This window comes from Ostrea edulis, chromosome 4 (assembly GCF_947568905.1).
Source record: "Ostrea edulis chromosome 4, xbOstEdul1.1, whole genome shotgun sequence".
NCBI lineage: Eukaryota > Metazoa > Mollusca > Bivalvia > Ostreida > Ostreidae > Ostrea > Ostrea edulis.
Genome location: NC_079167.1, coordinates 36,832,928 through 36,852,419, shown reverse-complemented (window position 1 = coordinate 36,852,419; position 19,492 = coordinate 36,832,928). Strand labels below are relative to the sequence as shown.

General features: G+C 34.5%; 1 protein-coding gene across 11 annotated transcripts in view; it reads left to right on the top strand.

Annotated features, from left to right (window-relative positions):
- LOC125668292 (leukemia inhibitory factor receptor-like) overlaps positions 1–19,492 on the top strand; it is a 40,991-nt gene that overhangs the window by 5,844 nt on the left and 15,655 nt on the right. For 6 of the 11 annotated variants that reach the window (XM_048902221.2, XM_056162517.1, XM_048902224.2 and 3 more), the window contains 7 exons: positions 325–445; positions 6,884–7,086; positions 10,874–11,022; positions 13,335–13,497; positions 14,679–14,779; positions 15,831–16,050; positions 16,482–16,603. In XM_048902221.2, the coding sequence (XP_048758178.2) occupies positions 325–445; positions 6,884–7,086; positions 10,874–11,022; positions 13,335–13,497; positions 14,679–14,779; positions 15,831–16,050; positions 16,482–16,603 (1,079 nt within the window). Of the gene's footprint in view, positions 1–324; positions 446–6,883; positions 7,087–9,849; positions 10,044–10,873; positions 11,023–13,334; positions 13,498–14,678; positions 14,780–15,830; positions 16,051–16,481; positions 16,604–19,492 lie in introns of all 11 variants that reach the window. The other 5 variants (XM_056162520.1, XM_056162521.1, XM_056162522.1 and 2 more) reach the window with 1 other exon arrangement.

Sequence of the window (19,492 nt, the reverse complement as noted above, 5' to 3'; positions counted from 1 at the left end):
GTAAATATCATCCACATGTTAATTTCTACATTTACAGTAGTTTGAATTGCGAATTAACTTACTCATATTCCATTCCCTGTAGTTACATTTGATTATATGTAAACTATTTAATTCTATTTCACACAAATTCATCCAACTTTATTGAGTAAATTCTTTCCTATCCTATATATTTTACTCAAATTTGTTGGGTATATATTTTTTTTAAAAATTTAATTGAAAATCTTTTTCTCTTTAAATTTTTGTTGTTGTGTGTGTGCGTATGCGTGTGCGGACAAAATTAAGATTGTGCTGTCAGGCTGAAGCCATTTTTCTCATATTTTATAGATCCTCTACGAAATGTGACAAACTTCCATTGTGAAATTTACGATTGGGACGTCAACAAGACCTGTACGTGGGATCTGGGGCCCTATGTCAATCCGAACAACATCAATGTGACACTGTATGGGTAAGTCAACACTACACACTAAGTAGTCAGAGAGAGTACTTGTAACTTTGTAGTAATCATGATTTGTTTTGTTTTAACCACATGATCAGATATATGCGTGATTGCACTTTTTCATGATATATTTTGTCACTAGTCCAGTCATTCTAGGAAATGTTTGGGAACTAATTTCAACAGCTCATACTCTAATGCAGACTTTTAGATCATAGCTAATGAATAACATAATAAAAAGGTTTAGAAAATTCAGGAACAGGAAAGTCGTTTTAAAACTTTGATGTTAAGAAATTGGAATATTCACCATGGATTTCAAAAGATACAATTGACTTCTATGCACTTGTTTAGATTATATTTGACTAGCAGATACTCTAAACTGCTTTTACTCTCCACAATGATTATGATCAGAAAACCTGCTTACTTGGAAGATATGAAGTTGACCAATGAAAACGTAAAAAGAAATGGCAAAGTTGTATTATAACTTGTATAAAATTGTTACAGAAAATGTTGGATATTAATTGATACATAATGTACAATGTTTGGTTCTAAACTTAAAGATTTCTTTGAAGATAAAATATCTGCAGAACGACTACATATTGATTCCACTCAGTGTAGTAAGCTATCATTTTACAAAACATTATACAAGGAATAAATCTCCTTTTTGAAAATACACGAGCATGTTAGCGCTTCATGAAAAGTTTACCAGTGTCAAGTGCTGCAGTCCATACTCTCACGTATTTTCGAAAATGAAATTTATTTAATTTTTATATTCATGTCTGTCAGAATTCCCAGTTGTTATAACAGATGTACCATATTTATCTAAATTCGTACGTACAATGTTCGCAAGTGCAGCGCACTTGTAAGGAAATGGCTTTCATTACAATTTGTGTAGATAGCAAAGGCAATAACATTGGGAATGTAAATATTCAATTACAATATCTAGAAACTAGACATTCAACTGTTTTTGTTTTTACCACTTCCTAAGAATTCACGTTCTTACCTTACTAAATCAAGAATGCCCAAGTGCACACCAGCTGTATAGAAACAGGTAGATATCGTGATCCTTAGAATGTAGATACACAGTGTGGTAAGGTGTCCTAAGTAAAATAACACTTGATCATTTGTCAATACATTAATAAACATCGTATCACGTGGGGAAATCCTTCGCTTAACTATTATGTCACCATACAAGTGACGTAGAGCTAGTTTTATCCACCAGACTTTCAGTTGTTTATTACATCGGCACAGATAAAAGATGCACTCAAATCATTTGCTGTTTGATCTTGAAATGTCGACATTGATATGATAAAGAACAAGGTATGATTGTATACATAAAAAGGCCCAAAAATTTTCTCTCTATAAAATGTGTCTGGAATTTACCTTAATCAGCGTTTTAAGAAAGTAAAATATATGCTAGGTATAATATGTCAACAAATTCAGAATGATATTCCTAATTGGATAGCATTATGACATCATGAATAAGACATTTCCCGCCTTTTTTTCAAAATAAGCCTGCAAACTGTCAAATGTCATACAGGTTATTGCTCAGGAAAGATGTCCACATTTGTCGAGCAAAATGAAAATGATATATATTGTGTATTATCTTAAAATGAAGCTTGAATATGAATTTGCTCGACGCATGCGCTGTATGTTTTCTGAAAGGAAATTTTGGCTGTATCAAATCTTTTTATCATATCAGTAATGAAGTCGTAACAAGCCAATGGGGCTTTATAAAATTATGTATGATATACTGTTGAATCATTATTGTTCATGGGGGATTGATGTTCGTGGATTTCGTGGGTCACTCTTACCCATGAATTTATGTGTCCTCGAACATATTTTAAACCAAGTAGAGTTATCTCTCCTAGTGACATTAATATTGTATCGCTTATCCACGAAATTATTTCCCCCACAAACTAGCAAAATTTTGCCTACCCATGAACATCCCCCCCCCCCCCCCCCCCCGAATTAAAATTATTCCATAGTATATGATTGAGATAAAAGTTATTGGAACTGAGTCCTAGCCATATAATTGTTTTAATTAGAAGATATATATTATTTAAATGGCTAATCAGAAAGTGGCAGTTATTTTCTGAGGTCTAGTAGGTCTTGGACAGGGCTTACATAAGTTTTACAAGCAGTCAGCCCTGCATGTCTAGCTAATTTTACAGGAAGTTTGAAACACTATGATGAAGCACAACAAATGTTTGCACTCTTTATAGATTAATTACAAAATGTACTTCTTGTATCTAAATATATCTGTCCACTGAGGGAAGAGAAATATGAAATTTTTACTATGATCAAACGCAATTCTGCACAAAACGTCCTGTGTATATTGTGGATCAAACACAATACTGCACAAAACGAACACAACGTCCTGTATATTTTGTGGTACCTGGACAGGTGCAACCAGTGTCATTCTGTAAAAGGGGAAAGTACCCAGTAATGGAATGTTGTTACTGTTATAAAATTAACATTCCCCAGAATCAGTGTTGTTACTTTGAAATTATGGATCTCAGAGGGATAAGAATGACTGGACTATACAGCGGTGTGAAACATTGTTTCTATCTTACAAATTACTTTAATGAATCATTATATGTGTCTCATTGTTCCATATATTCATAAATACCACTCTTGAGAGAAAACTTTGACCTTGACATCTAACAGGAAATATAATGCACAATTAAGAGGACCAAAGGTTTTATTATTAAAGTCAACATCAGTTATTAATTATTTCAGGAAACACTGTCTTGATCATGCAAGAACTTGTAAAAATGCCCAGTTTGTTGTCTGCCCTTCTCTTGGTCCCCAAAAGCAGGGCTGCAGATGGCATTACGGGTTAACCGTCTTTGATAGTAGATATTTCTTTGGGCATTTATGGGTAACAAATGTGAGACTAAAAGACCAGGTTCAACATTATGAAGTATATTTACAAGCAGAGAATATAGGTATATGTGTCTTTGTTGAGTTCTGACTACTCACAGTAAATGCCTCATCAATAGAAAATTCCCCTTGGGTTTAACCTTTCGACAGATTTAATTAATTTCATTGGTGATAGTGTTATAATAGATGGCCTTTCTACTAGCTCTGGCTAGTGGGTTAACCCTTTAGCATGATCCACAGGCAATTGTATCGCTTGGGGTCGAATTTACTATATAAAGAGTATATAGTAAATTCGACCCCAAGCGATACAATTGCCTGTGGCATGATCGGTAGAGCACAATTAGACTGTTGTGCCAGAGGTCTTAGGTTTGATCCTCAGTGAAATCTGGACTCTAGAATCTCTTATTTCCAAATAAAACACCTTTTTTATCATTCTGGAAAAAATTACCCCAAAAAATCATATAAAATGATTGAGAGCTAGTATTACTCTTTCGATGTCGGATGGTGAAATCATACTACATTCAAGGTGCTTAAACGGGCCATTAGATAAAAGTCTAGTGTATTGAACCTCAATACCAGTCCAATTTTGAAGGGTATGAAAATCCTGGAAAATGGTTTGATGAAACTTATGCTTGTTGTGTATTTGAGGATCTATAGAATAAAGGCAGACCCTTATAATTTCAAAAACTTTCTACAATGCATTCCAAATATGTTATGATATCCCCCCCTGGGGCCCAGCACAGGGGTCACACTCTCTGTTTGTGGCCATTAAATATTTTTATGCTATGGCTGTGGAAAGGATATAGAAAATATGGTGTTAATGGTTCTGAGTAATAAATTTGAAACTATTGATGGGGCATTTTGTTACTTAACATTGTTAAAGTACTGTTTTATGCAGATAAAGTTCACACATTTGAAATGGATTTCGTTACCAGTAACAAGCATTTTGTTCTCCTAATTATAGTGATTTTGTTACGAAGCTATAATACTGTTGATTATTATGGAGTGCTAAATTAACAGAAACTCAAATAATTGAAGATATCTTTAATTATTTGAAGATATCATTTAAATTTTTGTGCACAATAATTGAATTGATCTGCACATCAAATAGATTATTGCTTTCTTTAATTGAATTGATACATGCATCGATATGGTCGAATTATTTCTTGCAAAATTTAATAATTTCAGCATGGTATAAATAATTTCATAAACTCTTTAATTCAATAGAAAATATCTCTCATCATTTATTTTACAATTCTTTTGTATAAGGAAGTAATGCGTGCAAAAAGAAACCAACAATTCAATTATAGAGACCATTGAATGTTGAATTAAAGATATCTCTAATTTTATAGTTGCTCTTTCTAAAAGAATTATTGAGCGCATCAATTAAATTAATGATACAATGTATCATTAATTGAATTTAAGAGAGCATTAATTCAATTATTGCACATATTAATTGAATTCATGGACGCTACAATTTATTTGAAGGGAGCTCATCAATTCAGCAGAATAAAAATGCTATCAACAATTCAATTTATGCGCGCAATAATTCATAATTGAAAATATCATTAATGATCATTTGAAGAGATCTTTAAATGAATTGTTGCATGCATCAAATGAATTGATATTTTCAAATAATTAAAGATATCATCAGTTATTTGAGTTTTTGTTAATTTGGCGGTGCTCCTTAGATTACAGCGGTGTCTTACTTATGTAGAGGGGGATGCAGGTTCATTCCTCCATCATTTATCTAGCAGTTGTTTTGGTCTGTTCAGGAACCCTATTACATGCACTATCTATTCCTATCCTTTGAACATGTTTAACCTCTTTTTGAAACAACTTAAATTTGGCAATTGTAATGTGTGAAGAATTATTAGGGGTAAGGGAACAAATTTTGTGAATTTCATAGTCCTTGAACGTCCATTGGGGTTGTTTGTGCCAGAAGCCAGAACCTTTAAAAGTTGTGCATTGTATCATTCAAAATGTGTATTTTACTCTTGAATATTAGCAGACAAACTAAAGACATTCCAGGCAGTTATTATTAGTATGGGACCTTTTACCAAAATTTTAAAATTCATGTTCCATGGGTCAGGGGTTCAGACCCTAGGATGAGGCTAATTTAATTCAATGTACATGTATATTGAAAATGAAGGATTTTAAAAAAAAAAATTATCTTTTACTCCCATACATCTCCCATCTGGATTCACTTTCATTTTTAATGAGCATGGAGGTCACTGCCAAAAGTTGTAACCTGTAGGGTAGGGACCTATGACTCACTATACTGAAAATGTGTTAGGTTTTTTTATCTTCTTTATTGTTCTTTATCAAACACTTAACACAGACAATTTGTAGATTAGTGAGCAATGTTATCAAATTAGCATGGAGACTTCAACCAAAATTATTGAGCACATGACCCTTGAGTTTAGGGTTGCAGGCCCAAAAAAGGGGCTGTGTGGCTCATCAGCATAGCCCCTATAAACAAGTACAAGTGTAAAGAAAGTACCATGTGTGTCCATCTGTTTGTTTGTCTTTCTATCCCACTTTGGATCTGGGCCTCAACTTTGTGATAGAGAATAAGAAATGTCTCTAACTCAGAAGTCAGGTTACTTAGCTATAGCTAAGGTCAATCATAAATTTTAAAAGGTAAATAAAACTTGCAAAAAAATTGAAATATATTGTCTCAGCTATGACTTTGTTATGGACAAAAGTTTGATGTTCATACGTGGCAGAAAGGTTGCTAATGACCAGATGATGCGTAATTTAATGACCCTGAACCAGAGTCAATATTGACCAATATCAAGGGTAAGATTAATATAGTTAGTCAGACCATAACTTTGCAATGGAGAAACAGTAGTAATAATGATTGCCATTCCTGAGTGTCTCAGAGTTTTTAATATTACACAAGTTCTACGTTTTTCGTTGTGATACTTGGCTGACTCGTTTGCCGCTTGTTCTCAGCAACTATAGATCATAACATATAGATATCTGGCACCAAGCTGCTCCACTGCTTGATATGTTGCGGATTTAAGGTTTATCTTTTTGTTTGTTGAATACATGTCTATGAATCAGTTTACCAGTGTAACTACGTGTCCTCAATATTTGGAAATTATTTTAAAAATCTCAGTTAAAGTGTCCCCAGGAATTCTTTATTTGAAGTAAAATTCATTGAACATCGCATTAATCATAGATTGATAGGTTCCCGATGTTTACTTTCTATTTTTTAGATAAATAAGTTTAAATTCATAGAAGAAGATATTTTTTATATTGATAATTCATATGTCACACGCTATATGTTTACAATTTATCAATATCTACTGTAAATTTTGAAAGGACGTTGTTGTTTTTACTCAGAATATTACATTTATTGTTAACAAGATTGATGCATTGAATACAGGAATTTCATTGTCCAAGTCATTTACAATAAAAAAAACCCCTGATTTAACCTTTGTGTGGCGAATTTAGAAAATGTGTAAAAAAAAAAAAAAAAAATATATACACATACAAACTCATTCAACCAGGAAGAAGAGATGGAAAAAAAAAATTCTCACATGTTGACAATTATAGGAAAAACGGCTTGCACGGTGTCATCCATCAATGCCCTGTGCAGGGCCTTACTCGCTGTGTCTGGCCAAACCCGTCCCAGAGTAATGGTAGAATCGTAGTCAATGGAGGAGCTTCCTGGAGCTACGTAGTCAGGGTGAAAAACCTTCATAGCCATGAGACAATATTTAGCAATGTTTTCGCCATCCAATGTTTGAATGCTATAGGTAAATCTATTGGCTGATGCAAAACTTTTCAGAAATGGGGCTAATGCTTAATAGAGGTATATAGTTTGTACAGGTATGTGTCTGTAGCTTTTAGTTCATATGAGCTAATGGTTCATTCATGCTTTCTTTTGGAGACTTGTTTTTTCATTAGTCTTATTTAGATTTCACATTATGTGAAGTCACCACACATAACACAACTACCAGTAGTCCTCATGAGCAATTTTAAAGCATGGATAGAGATGTAAAAGCAGATGTAATGTTATGGCAAAATCAGAATTATAAAATGGCAGTTATGGCTTCTGATCAGGACTGAAACATGGCTCGAGGAGGAGAAAATTTATGTTTTAACTTTTGTGCTGGATAGTGGGGTAAAGTTTTCAATTTCGTCAGTCTAGATTTGAACCGATTGGTTGTCTAGCTGCACATCTGCATGTAGCTCTCTGGGAAATATAGGGACCAGGTCTGTTCTGATATTTGCCCGGAGAGCTACAGATCTGCAGCTTCATCCCATTTGGAAAGATACACTCATACCAATCTAAATGTTACCTGCTTTGGGTGAAATATGCCACAAAGTCAATTGCTTAACTTAGGCCAATGCAATAAGGTTTTTTCATTGTATTAACTCTTAGTGTGATAATGGAGCTTATTTTCTAAGGTCTCATCTGAAATATTGCAAGCATGAGGTAATGCAATAGTCGTATGTGTTTTAACGATTTTCATTGATAAAGATGCAGGAAACACTCTGAAGGCCACGAAAATGCTGGGAAAATGTTTTCAAGCCATTTAGTGGAAAAAAGACTTTCTCTGTTTCGAACCTCACAAATTAACATTTTATCAAATGTTACAATTAATTACAATGTACATTTCAAGGGCAATAGTTAAAAATCAACTCATCACCAATGATGATGTTGACTTTTGTAGAAAGTTTCAAATGAAATACAGATCAAGAGGTATAGCGCATTTGCTGACGAAAAGGCCGACTCAGAAATCTAAATGGAAAACACCGGTTTCCAATAATAGACTGGCATGTTATATTTAAATATAAGGCCAACATTTTTGATGTTTCGTTAACCAAGATAAATAACTGCCGCAGTTTATCATTACTGACATTTATATGAGTCGTTCTTTAATCAATAAACCATTTTCCTATTTGGAATGATGAACAGTACAATATTTTCATAGATGCATTCATATTACACAACAACCCTTTTACATATGGCATTACTTAGCTGACTGTCTTTTTCTGACATGACTGTAGCACCTTTAATAGATTTCATCAGTTCATTTGCCATTGGTTGATAATTCGAGTGTTTAGCTTTGCCTAAATATCATATGACAGTTGCTACATGAGTTTTTATATTTACTCTTGAGAAGTCAAACTGTATAACAGTTCTTTTCCTCCCTTGACTTATTTTTACTTATTACATGCTGTGCATTTGTGCCCTTTTTCTTGTAGTATTTGTTTAGCTTTTCGTCAGCCACATTACGTTTGAAAATCCTGTGCACACAGGAACATGTTAGTGTAAACAAAGGGAACTACAGTGATCTCGATATTAATTCCTTTACTTTAAGTCATAACTTGCAAATATTAGAAGTTATGATGAAAATGATTAATATTTGTTATAATATATGTATCACATTTATAACACACCCCCCCCCCCCCAACACCCCCCCACCCCCCCCCCCCCCCACCCTCAAGAAAACGACCCAAAAAATGAAAAGGGAAAAAAAAAAAAATAGATTGGGAAAATATTGGACTTGAACTCGGAATGTATGGTTTAAGTGTTGAATTACCGAGCACCTAAACCACTAGGCCACCCAGGCATGTAAGTTTAAAGGTTTAACGTTTGACAGGCTGCTATATCTCAAGGTAAATTTTGAGAACATTTTTTTCATATTTTATCCATTTTCAACAAGAGGGCCACCTTAAACCAAATTTCCTCAAATGGACTTGTGTACAGTCATACTCAAGTAAAACAATTACAGTGTTTTATTTCTGGTTTAGGATGGCATTTTGCAACAGTTTGCAATTTTTTAGGCCCATTACTTTACATCTACTATATACTCTATATAATCACGGTGATGTTCATGCTCATCAAATAAAGTTACTCTCAACATATAAATATCTTTATTAAGTAATTTGGGTAAACAGAAGTATAAACTGACATTGTATAGCAGAATATTTGTAAAAAATGATATTCAAGCAATAAGTATTTATGTAGGCGAAATTGCATACCAAGTGCACTATACTCCTTTTGACGATCTTTTAATTTTTCTTTAGAAAATGTAACAACATTGTTCACATTGAGCAATGATTTTCATTGTTAAATCAATTTGAGAACAGTTCACCAAACTTTACTGGCTACAAGTGGGTCAAGAGGGATCACTATTCAGTTCCCAGGCAGTCACATGGGTGTATCAAGAGTAATAACTCTATTTGTTTTTTCATGCAACAATTTTTGGTAAATAAAATTGATTTATTAACATAAATTATTTTATTCGCATTGTCAGAACCATCAAAACTTCTGTATGCAGTATTTTGTGATTGTCCAGTGCTAAAAAAAACTTCAGTATATGCAGTATTTTGTGATTGTCCGGTGAAAATTCGCAACTATAATTACTTTCAACTAGGTCATGCACTCAGTTGTAAACAATGAAGGTACAGATAAATCTGCCCTTGATGGATGAGATGAATATGGAACATATCCATGTGATCTATTGCTGGACATATGTTTTAAATGAGAAAACTATAATCATTTTTAGAAGCAATGGAGGATTCCGATATCATAAGTGTCCCAACAAGGCAAACCAGCTGCAGTGTGTTTGGGAACAAGCAGAGGATAATATTATCATTAACTCAGGACATCATTGGATTTATGCAGTTGTTGTTAGGAATATGAAACTTGATAAAATAAAAACAATGACACCATTCATTATTAACGACATTACAACAATAGGTATTCACATCACTTCAAAGTAACACCTCATTACAGCAAATCTTGGTGCATCGATCTGCTTGATATCAAACATGCTGTAAAATATAACCTGAACTCTTGCTATATTAATCATATATGCAATCATTATGCAGCCATTTTCTTAAATTATATCTGTTGCAGATATGTATATACATGTATACTTCTCTATCAAATGCAACATCCTCTCTCTCTCTTTCTCTCTCTCTCTCTCTCTCTCTCTCTCTCTCTTGAACAAGGAAGATGGAGACATACAACCAATATGTACATATGCATTGTATTTTGGTGAAGAGGATATGAGTAACCCCATATCAAATGAGTAACCCCATATCAAATGAGTAACCCCATATCAACAACAATGAACTTATGTATTTCTTCCCTTATTTAAAAGCTTGTATACCTGCTGGTTAAAGGGATGTGGCAGGAAATGTCTTGTAATGCCTGGTGATGATTTTGCTTCGTTATAACAGATGGCATGTAATGATGGTTTTAATTACCAGTACTGATGTACTTTGATATGCATGTGGTCAATGCTGCCTCCTGGCGGTCACTGGATAAATATGTTCTTACTAACAAATAACACTTCTGGAGATTTTTCCATGAAGATGAATTTATTTATGGCAAGAAATGATAATTCAAATCTTGAATTTTAATTGCATATTTTCATAATTTAAAATAATACACCATAATGAAAGTTATTGATGAGATCAAACAAAGTTTCTGACATCAAGGTTATTTTTAATAATTGCATGTATATAAAATCATTAAACAAAGAGATTGCTTATGATAACGTGGCATGTCGTTTTCTGGTTCAGTGAGACCCGCTCCTGTGAAACATGTGCATGTACACAACACAACTGACAAAGGCTGTGTGAACGTAATGTGGGAATACAACCGACCAAACCGGGAACAAGCTGTGGAAGTAAAATACTACAAATACCGGACAGAGAGTGCCATAAAAAAGGTATCGTACTTAGTATACAACACACAGGCACCACCCAACACTTGACAATGAGTGTCATAAAAAAGGTATCGTACTTAGTATACAACACACAGGCACCACCCAACACTTGACAATGAGTGTCATAAAAAAGGTATCGTACTTAGTATACAACACAGGCACCACCCAACACTTGACAATGAGTGTCATATAAAAGATATCAAACTTAGTATACAACACACAGGCACCACCCAACACTTGACAATGAGTGTCATAAAAAAAGTATCGTACTTAGTATACAACACAGGCACCACCCAACACTTGACAATGAGTGCCATAAAAAAGGTATCGTACTTAGTATACAACACACAGGCACCACCCAACACTTGACAATGAGTGTCATAAAAAAGATATCGTACTCAGTATACAACAAACAGACACCACCCAACACTGGACAATGAGTGTCATATAAAAGATATCAAACTTAGTATACAACACTCAGGCACCACCCAACACTTGACAATGAGTGTCATAAAAAAGATATCGTACTTAGTATACAACACAAGCACCACCCAACACTTGACAATGAGTGTCATAAAAAAGATATCGTACTCAGTATACAACAAACAGACACCACCCAACACTGGACAATGAGTGTCATATAAAAGATATCAAACTTAGTATACAACACTCAGGCACCACCCAACACTTGACAATGAGTGTCATAAAAAAGATATCGTACTTAGTATACAACACAAGCACCACCCAACACTTGACAATGAGTGTCATATAAAAGATATCGTACTTAGTATACAACACAGGCACCACCCAACACTTGACAATGAGTGTCATATAAAAGATATCGTACTTAGTATACAACAAACAGACACCACCCAACACTGGACAATGAGTGTCATATAAAAGGTATCGTACTTAGTATACAACACAGGCACCACCCAACACTGGACAATGAGTGTCATATAAAAGATATCGTACTTAGTATACAACACAGGCACCACCCAATGCTGGACAATGAGTGTCATATAAAAGATATCGTACTCAGTATACAACACAGTTACCACCCAATGCTGGACAATGAGTGTCATAAAAAAGATATCATACTCAGTATACAACAAAGGCACCGCCCAACACTGGACAAAGAGTGTCATAAAAAAGATATCGTACTCAGTATACAACAAACAGACACCACCCAACACTGGACAATGAGTGTCATATAAAAGATATCAAACTTAGTATACAACACACAGGCACCACCCAACACTGGACAAAGAGAGTCATAAAAAAGATATCGTACTCAGTATACAACACAGACACCACCCAACACTGGACAATGAGTGTCGTAAATTACTGTGTTTAGATATCTTTACAACAAAGTCACCTCCCAGCTAATACTCCTAACACCAGACAGAGTGTGTCATAAATAAAGCACTGTACTTAGATTTATACAACAAAGTCACCTCCCAGCTAATACTCCAAACACCAGACTGAGCGTGTCATAGATAAAGTACTGTATGTAGATACACACATCGCAGACACCAAATAAAACATCACTTGATAATTCATTGAAGCTATTAAAAAAATTACCGGGTAAGAAGAACAGGTAGCGGTATGCATGGATTTTATTTACCTTGTAATTCATAAGATATGTAAATGATGATTAATTTTTGTACACCATGTTTAATTCTATGTATGAAAAACCTCAGACTATAGTGATTAAGATCAATTTGAGGAATTGCCATAGGGAATTAAGAGGCCAAATAAAAGTATTCTAAAAAATCTACTAAGTCAAAAATTTTGTCACAGATGAGTGTAAAGTTCATTACAAAAAGAGAAATTTTCATAAATTTAAAATCAGCTCTTAAAAAGTTATAGGTTATAGGTATATAGTAAAACCTCATGCTGATGTGGGGTTAATCAACCTGTTTCGGTGTAGAGAGTATCGATATCAAAACCATGGTTTATAAAAGGAGCAGGCCCACGAAGGGTCAAAATCTGCCCTGTGAAACGTTCAAAATTAAAGTGAAGTTTTCTTCAGCAGTTAGGGCAAGGGGTGTGTGGGGTTAGTCGATAAGGATGCATGTTTAGACTATACATTGAGACAAATTTAACGTTTTATAGTATTTTAGATAATTTATATATTTAAACAATTATTTGGTATCTTTGTATGGTCACATGTTAAGATTGTCAAATGTATGTTAAAACAATTTTGAAAGTTGCGTGCTGGAATACAATCAAAAGACCAAACACTTTTCTACAATTTTATTGGTCTTTTATTTGAGCATCTTGGGTATTTTAAAAGGTACATCAATTTGTAGGCGATGATACTGAAGAACAGCATTGTCAATACCACGATATGCAACCTGACTGCCTACTCAGAGTATATGTTTGAGGTTCGCATTAAGCCACAGAATTTTCAAGGAAACATCACTGGATATTGGAGCAAACCAACAAAACACCTGTATAAAACCACTGGTGACAGTGAGTAGCCATTTTTAAATCAACTCACTGAGCCATTCAGGCATCTCTTGTCTTCCATCATAAATATTAAATCTTTCAAAATATTTATTAGCTCACCTGAGCTTTCTGGTTAAGTGAGCTTTTCTGATCACCTTTTGTCTGTCTTTCCGTCTGTACTTTAATTAGTCTGCCCATCTGTCTGTAAGCTTTTCACATTTTCATCTTCTCCAGAACCACAGGAACAATTTCAATCAAACTTCACACAAATCATCCTTGGGTGTGAAGTGGATTCTATATTGTTCAAATTAAAGGCCATGCCCCGTTCAAAGGGAAGATTCAAAGGGGAGACAATCAAGAAAAGGCAAAAATAGGGTGGGGTCATTTAAAATTGTCTTCTGAAGAACCTTTGGACCAGAAAAGTTGAAATTTACATGAAAGCTTTCTGACACAGTGCAGATTCAAGTTTGTTCAAATCATGGCCTCTGGGCAGAGGATGCAAAATATGGGATCAATTTTTTTTTTACATGTGAATATATATAAGAAAAAATCTTTAAAAATCTTTTCAAGAACTTGTCGGCCAGAAAAGTTGAAATTACATGGAAGTTTCCTGACAGAGTAGATTTAATTTTGTTTAAATCATAGCCCCCAGGAGTTGGGGGGGGGGGGGGGGGGGGGGCACAATAAGGAATCAAGTTTTACTTGCGGATATACTGTAAACATATTCAATTTTTTGTTGTTTTTGTAGTGAACACGATCAATTTCGTGTGGATTAATTTTCGTTGTTTGTGATCACTACTTATTATGCATACAAACAATGTTGCTTACTTCCTTAAATTACCATTATAATACCCACACCATTTATATACCATATGCTTGATGAAGTGTGCTGTTGAAAACATTTATATTGTATTCCGTTTATCAATAAAATTCTTAAAGAACTCGGACGTAATGGTAGAAACAATGCTTGTGTCCTTGCCCTGCTCAAATCAGGACATGAATTTCTCCAACCTACTACATATAGGTTGTGTGGTAGATACATGGCCTTCCTAACATTACTTACATATATAGTAATCAAAAGTTTAGAAAGTTATTGTAATAACTATGGATAAACTATTTAAACTAATTTTTAAATTAATTTAACCAGCACACACACACACTAAATGGTTGCTTGTAACCTTTAAACATAACCCAAAATGTTTCAGTTCCTGGTGCTGCTCCTGTACTGACCATGGGAAGTTACCTTGGTTACCATGAGCTGTGTGTCAGTGATATGGATGTCCGGACAGTTGTAGTCTATTGGAAGGTAACACTACATCCATGCAATTTTTGATTTTGAGATACATGTACAGTAAAATACAGTTATAGTGAACCTCCAGGGCCAGCGAAAAACAATTTGTTTATATGACCAAACTTTGTTATATCAAATAAAATTTTTATTATTTTGCTCTCATGAGGGGAATAGATATCACTTCGCAATAAGCGTGATGTTGTTTTGAGTGTGTTCATTATAAGCATGTTCTACTGTAATACAAAAAGGCCCATCATTATATAGCTGATAATTGTTTGTAATAAAATGTTCCTAAATTCTAGAGAATTTTAGTATACAATATCTAGGCTAATTACTGAGCACCAACTTTTTATGAAAGAATAGAATCTGCAACGAAACGTTCGGGAGACAAATTAATTGCAGTCAAGCTATAAAGGTGGCTGACCAGATGCTGTTTACTTAATTCTAGTAGCTGCATGGTTTCGATGTTTATATCTAGAAGTAGCAATTCTTATAGTATTACAATATTTGCTGTTAAGGACCAGAAAATATTTTTTGAAACATTATTTGAAGAAATTGACTAATGTTACATATACCCACAATAATGCTTCAGTTTCTAGAATTAATAAGAAATATTGTAAAAAAAAAACCAATTTAAATATGTTTAGCTATAATAAGATAAGATATAGTTTAAGATAAGATAAGTTTATTTCAATTTTGGGCCCAGAGGGCATAACAGCAAGACAGTTTATAAAGAAGGAAATTTCAAAAAAGAAAGTTTACAACATTAACTACAGGTTATATGGACTGCAAACAAAATGTGGATGTAGCATGTTGGGGAAACGCGTACATACATATATGATAGAGGGGTTATTGAATTTATATGGGGGATATATTGGCACTTATTGGATGTAATGATGTGCTTGCAAAGCTCATGTTTCTACCCCCAACGATCATGTCAATATTCACCAATATGGTTCAATAACCATCTGCATATAATATCTTCGTGCTCTTTTTTTAATTATGTGAAAAATGTTTTGCATAATAAGAAAGCCATTTTGATGATCTTTTCATAAACATGTTGTAGTCAATAACCAACATGGAATCCAACGGTAATGACACTTATTATGAAGTCCACTACCGTCAGATCGGAGACTCGCAGACAGAGAAGAAAGAGGTCAAGCAAAGCATAATGAAGACAGGCTTAGATCTGAAGTGTAGGAAGAGCTACCACATCAAAGTGTTTGCGAGCAATGAGTATGGTCTGTCATCAATGTTTGGCTCCATTATCGTGCCACCCAATGGAAGTAAGTGCTGTCATAGATGATGAATGCATACAATATGTGCCCTGTTAAAGTGCATGAGGGTGGTTATAAGTTTTATTGAAAGGAACCATTATTAGGACCCCACTGGCAGATCATGGGACTTAACTTAGCCCTCAGCTCTGTGTCAGGCAAGAGGTAGTCCCTCAGGGGCTCACCTAATGTTTTGCCCTTATCTCATCAACAACTCACTGTATATAAATGACATGAGGGGTAGGGGGTATTTTTGTGCCTTTCCTTCACACCTTGCTCCGTTCTATTGTAAGTAGGTGCTCAGCTTTGATACCCTTGGTATTTTTTTGTTTGTTTGCTGAGAACACAGTTTTTGCCCTGTTTTTTCACAATTAATACTTTGCTTCTGTTTGCAGAGTGACAGTCTATCATTTTACTACTGATTTAAATTTGGCTATTTTTAGCTGTGGAGGTGCCTGACAATATTCTGGTAGAAACCGATAACAGACTGGTGAATGTCTCCTGGGACTACAACCCGCATAAGAATGTCAGCTTTACCATTTACTGGTGTAGCAAAAGAGGATTGGTTAGTACATTGTACTATGCAGTCCCCACTCCCACCCCCCATATTTTAAGATCACCCGAGTCACATAGGTACATATGTCTTATTTTAATCCTTGCCCTTCTTATTTTACTTCATTTCAGAGAGGACTGAAAAAAAATCTTTGGATATGTGTGAATAAAGATTGTTCTGATGTGTTGGAAAACCTAAAGAACACTCTAAAATTTGCTTGTTCACCTTGAGTAAATTTAGATATCAAAGAAAAAATTGTTAAGTGATATTAGTGAATAGGTCTTTTACTGACAATCTACAGAAATATATGGGATTGGTCAAGCTGTAGACAGATAGATATATGGGATTGGTCAAGCTGTAGACAGAAATATATGGGATTGGTCAAGCTTTAGACAGATATATTTGGGATTGGTCAAGCTTAAGACAGATATAAATGGGATTGGTCAAGATATAGACAGAAATATATGGGATTGGTCAAGCTTTAGACAGATATAAATGGGATTGGTCAAGCTTTAGACAGATAAATATATGTGACTGATGAAGCTGTAGACAGAAATATATGGGATTGGTCAATTATTGGGAATTCAATGATATGGGGAAGATTTTGAAAAACAATTTGTTGCTTGATTCAAAGTTGAGTAGTAAAGCTTGCAAATCCCCTTTTTATTTTGAATTCATTGTTGATTTAGATTTGTGAGTAGATGTTGTTTATTGGCATTTATTAGGTTAGGATTTTACAAACCCCTACATTCCAACCTAATGAGTGGATATACCCCCATTTTATAGGTAAAACAATATGTATACAACAAGCACTCACAAATAGAGGACAGAACAGTATGAAAAAAGTGTTACAATATTCTGGCTACATAATCTTTATACAAAAACTAGGCCAAGGTTTAAAGGAATAGGACTGTCATGTTACAGTCCCTGAAACGTTCTTCTTTCCCACTTGAACGATGAGCAAAAGGTGAACGAACGCAGAACGAACGGTGAACGAACGCAGAGTGAATGGTGAACGCAGAGTGAACGGTGAACGCAATTTGGTGAACGGTGAACAAACGCTGAGCGCACGCTGAATGCAAAATGATCTATTTACTCAGAATGTTTCGGATTTTTCCCTGGGATTTTACTTATTTCATAATCAAGTAATAAAATACATGTACATGTATATTTCATCGATTTATAAAAAATCAAATAAACAGGAATCGTGATACAGCATATTTTACAGTTCTTGATATATTCAATGTAATATATTTTTGTACAAGTACCGAGTATACATGTATATATTTCATGAAAATATCGCAAATTGTACATTAATACACGCAACAGTCATACACAAACAAAAGCAAGTTTGGTATGTACATTGTGTATATACCATTACATGTACAGATACATTTAATGCATCGATATAATATATAAACAATGCCTGTGAAAAGGAAAACACTATAGTCTACATGTGTAGTGATGACATCCAGAATTAACAGGTGTTCATGTATGGCTTCAAACTTTACGAACTCGGTCGTTTGGGATACCTGTAATTAACAAACACCCCTGAAAGGAGTCAAGATGCAGTAAACAAACAATACGGACGGTATACCCTGTGTCAACATCTCTACACTCCTAACAGTATTAAATATTCCTACTTACATTTTGTGTCATTCATTTGTCGCAGCTACATCGACCCAAGGAAATAATCAGTACAAAATTTTCTATTTTTATTATTGATGTGACCATAGATTGCAGGTAGATCATGCAATTTTTGTATATATTTGATGTAGATAAAACTGTTTATTATACTGAACTACCCGTAGAATGTTTAAAGGCTAATGCAGAAACGTACCAGATAAACAATTACATCTTTGCATTAAGGACAAATGTTACACAAGTTTCAAATTTGGCAAGAGTAGTAAGTATCAGTTTATTGACAATGTCTTTCATAAATATAGGCGTAAAAATAGCTATATCAGTTGACATTCTGACACGTACATACGGTACAATGTACATTATGTAGCATCGTTTGTTTGTTTTTATTTTTTAAAGTAGGGGGGGTGGGAAGGGGTTGACTTGTTTAAAACTCATCTTGTCAAGCAATGCAAAATAATTATAATAAATTGTGCCCAAACTTGTAAATGCTAAATCGTGAACACACGGGAAGGGGTTTTCATTACCTGAAACTTCCTTACTTTTTGTACTTGGGTTAAATTCATGACAACAAGGTCTTATATTCGTCTCTCATTTAGAATTGTTTTTAACAAAAGCTTAAATGTACCTTTCGGCATTCACAGTGGATAATCCTGACATTTTGTACTTCAAAATTAAATTTCTGATATAGTAAGAAAGTATCCTTCCACTCTTACGCACACGTTCAATTTTCATTTTCGCCTTGCTATCAAGATTGGTCCTTTCACTTGGGTGTTCCGAATGACAATGAAAAGACTGAACGATGAACGAACGGTAAGCGCACGCTGAACGCTTTGTGAACGGTGAACGAACGGTGAGCGCACACTGAATGCAAAACTGTGAACGGAGAGCGCACGCTGAACGAACGGTGAACGCACGCTGAACGAACGGTGAACACACACTGAGCGAACGGAAAAAGTAGAACGTTTCAGGGATTGTATGACAGTCTTTGCATGTAATTGACTAAATTGTGTACTTAACATTATCTGGTTTAATATTGATAAGTCTATAATGATTTCAGAGAACATATGTGTGTGATCTATAGATAAGATAAGTTTATTCCAATTTTTGGCCCAGAGGGCATAACAGCAAGACAGCTTATAAAGAAGGAAATTCAAAAAAGAGTTTACAACATTAACTACATGTACATATGATTCTCCGTATAAACTTGCCATAGGGTCACTGTAATATGGATCCACTGTTAAAGTGGAATAAATTACA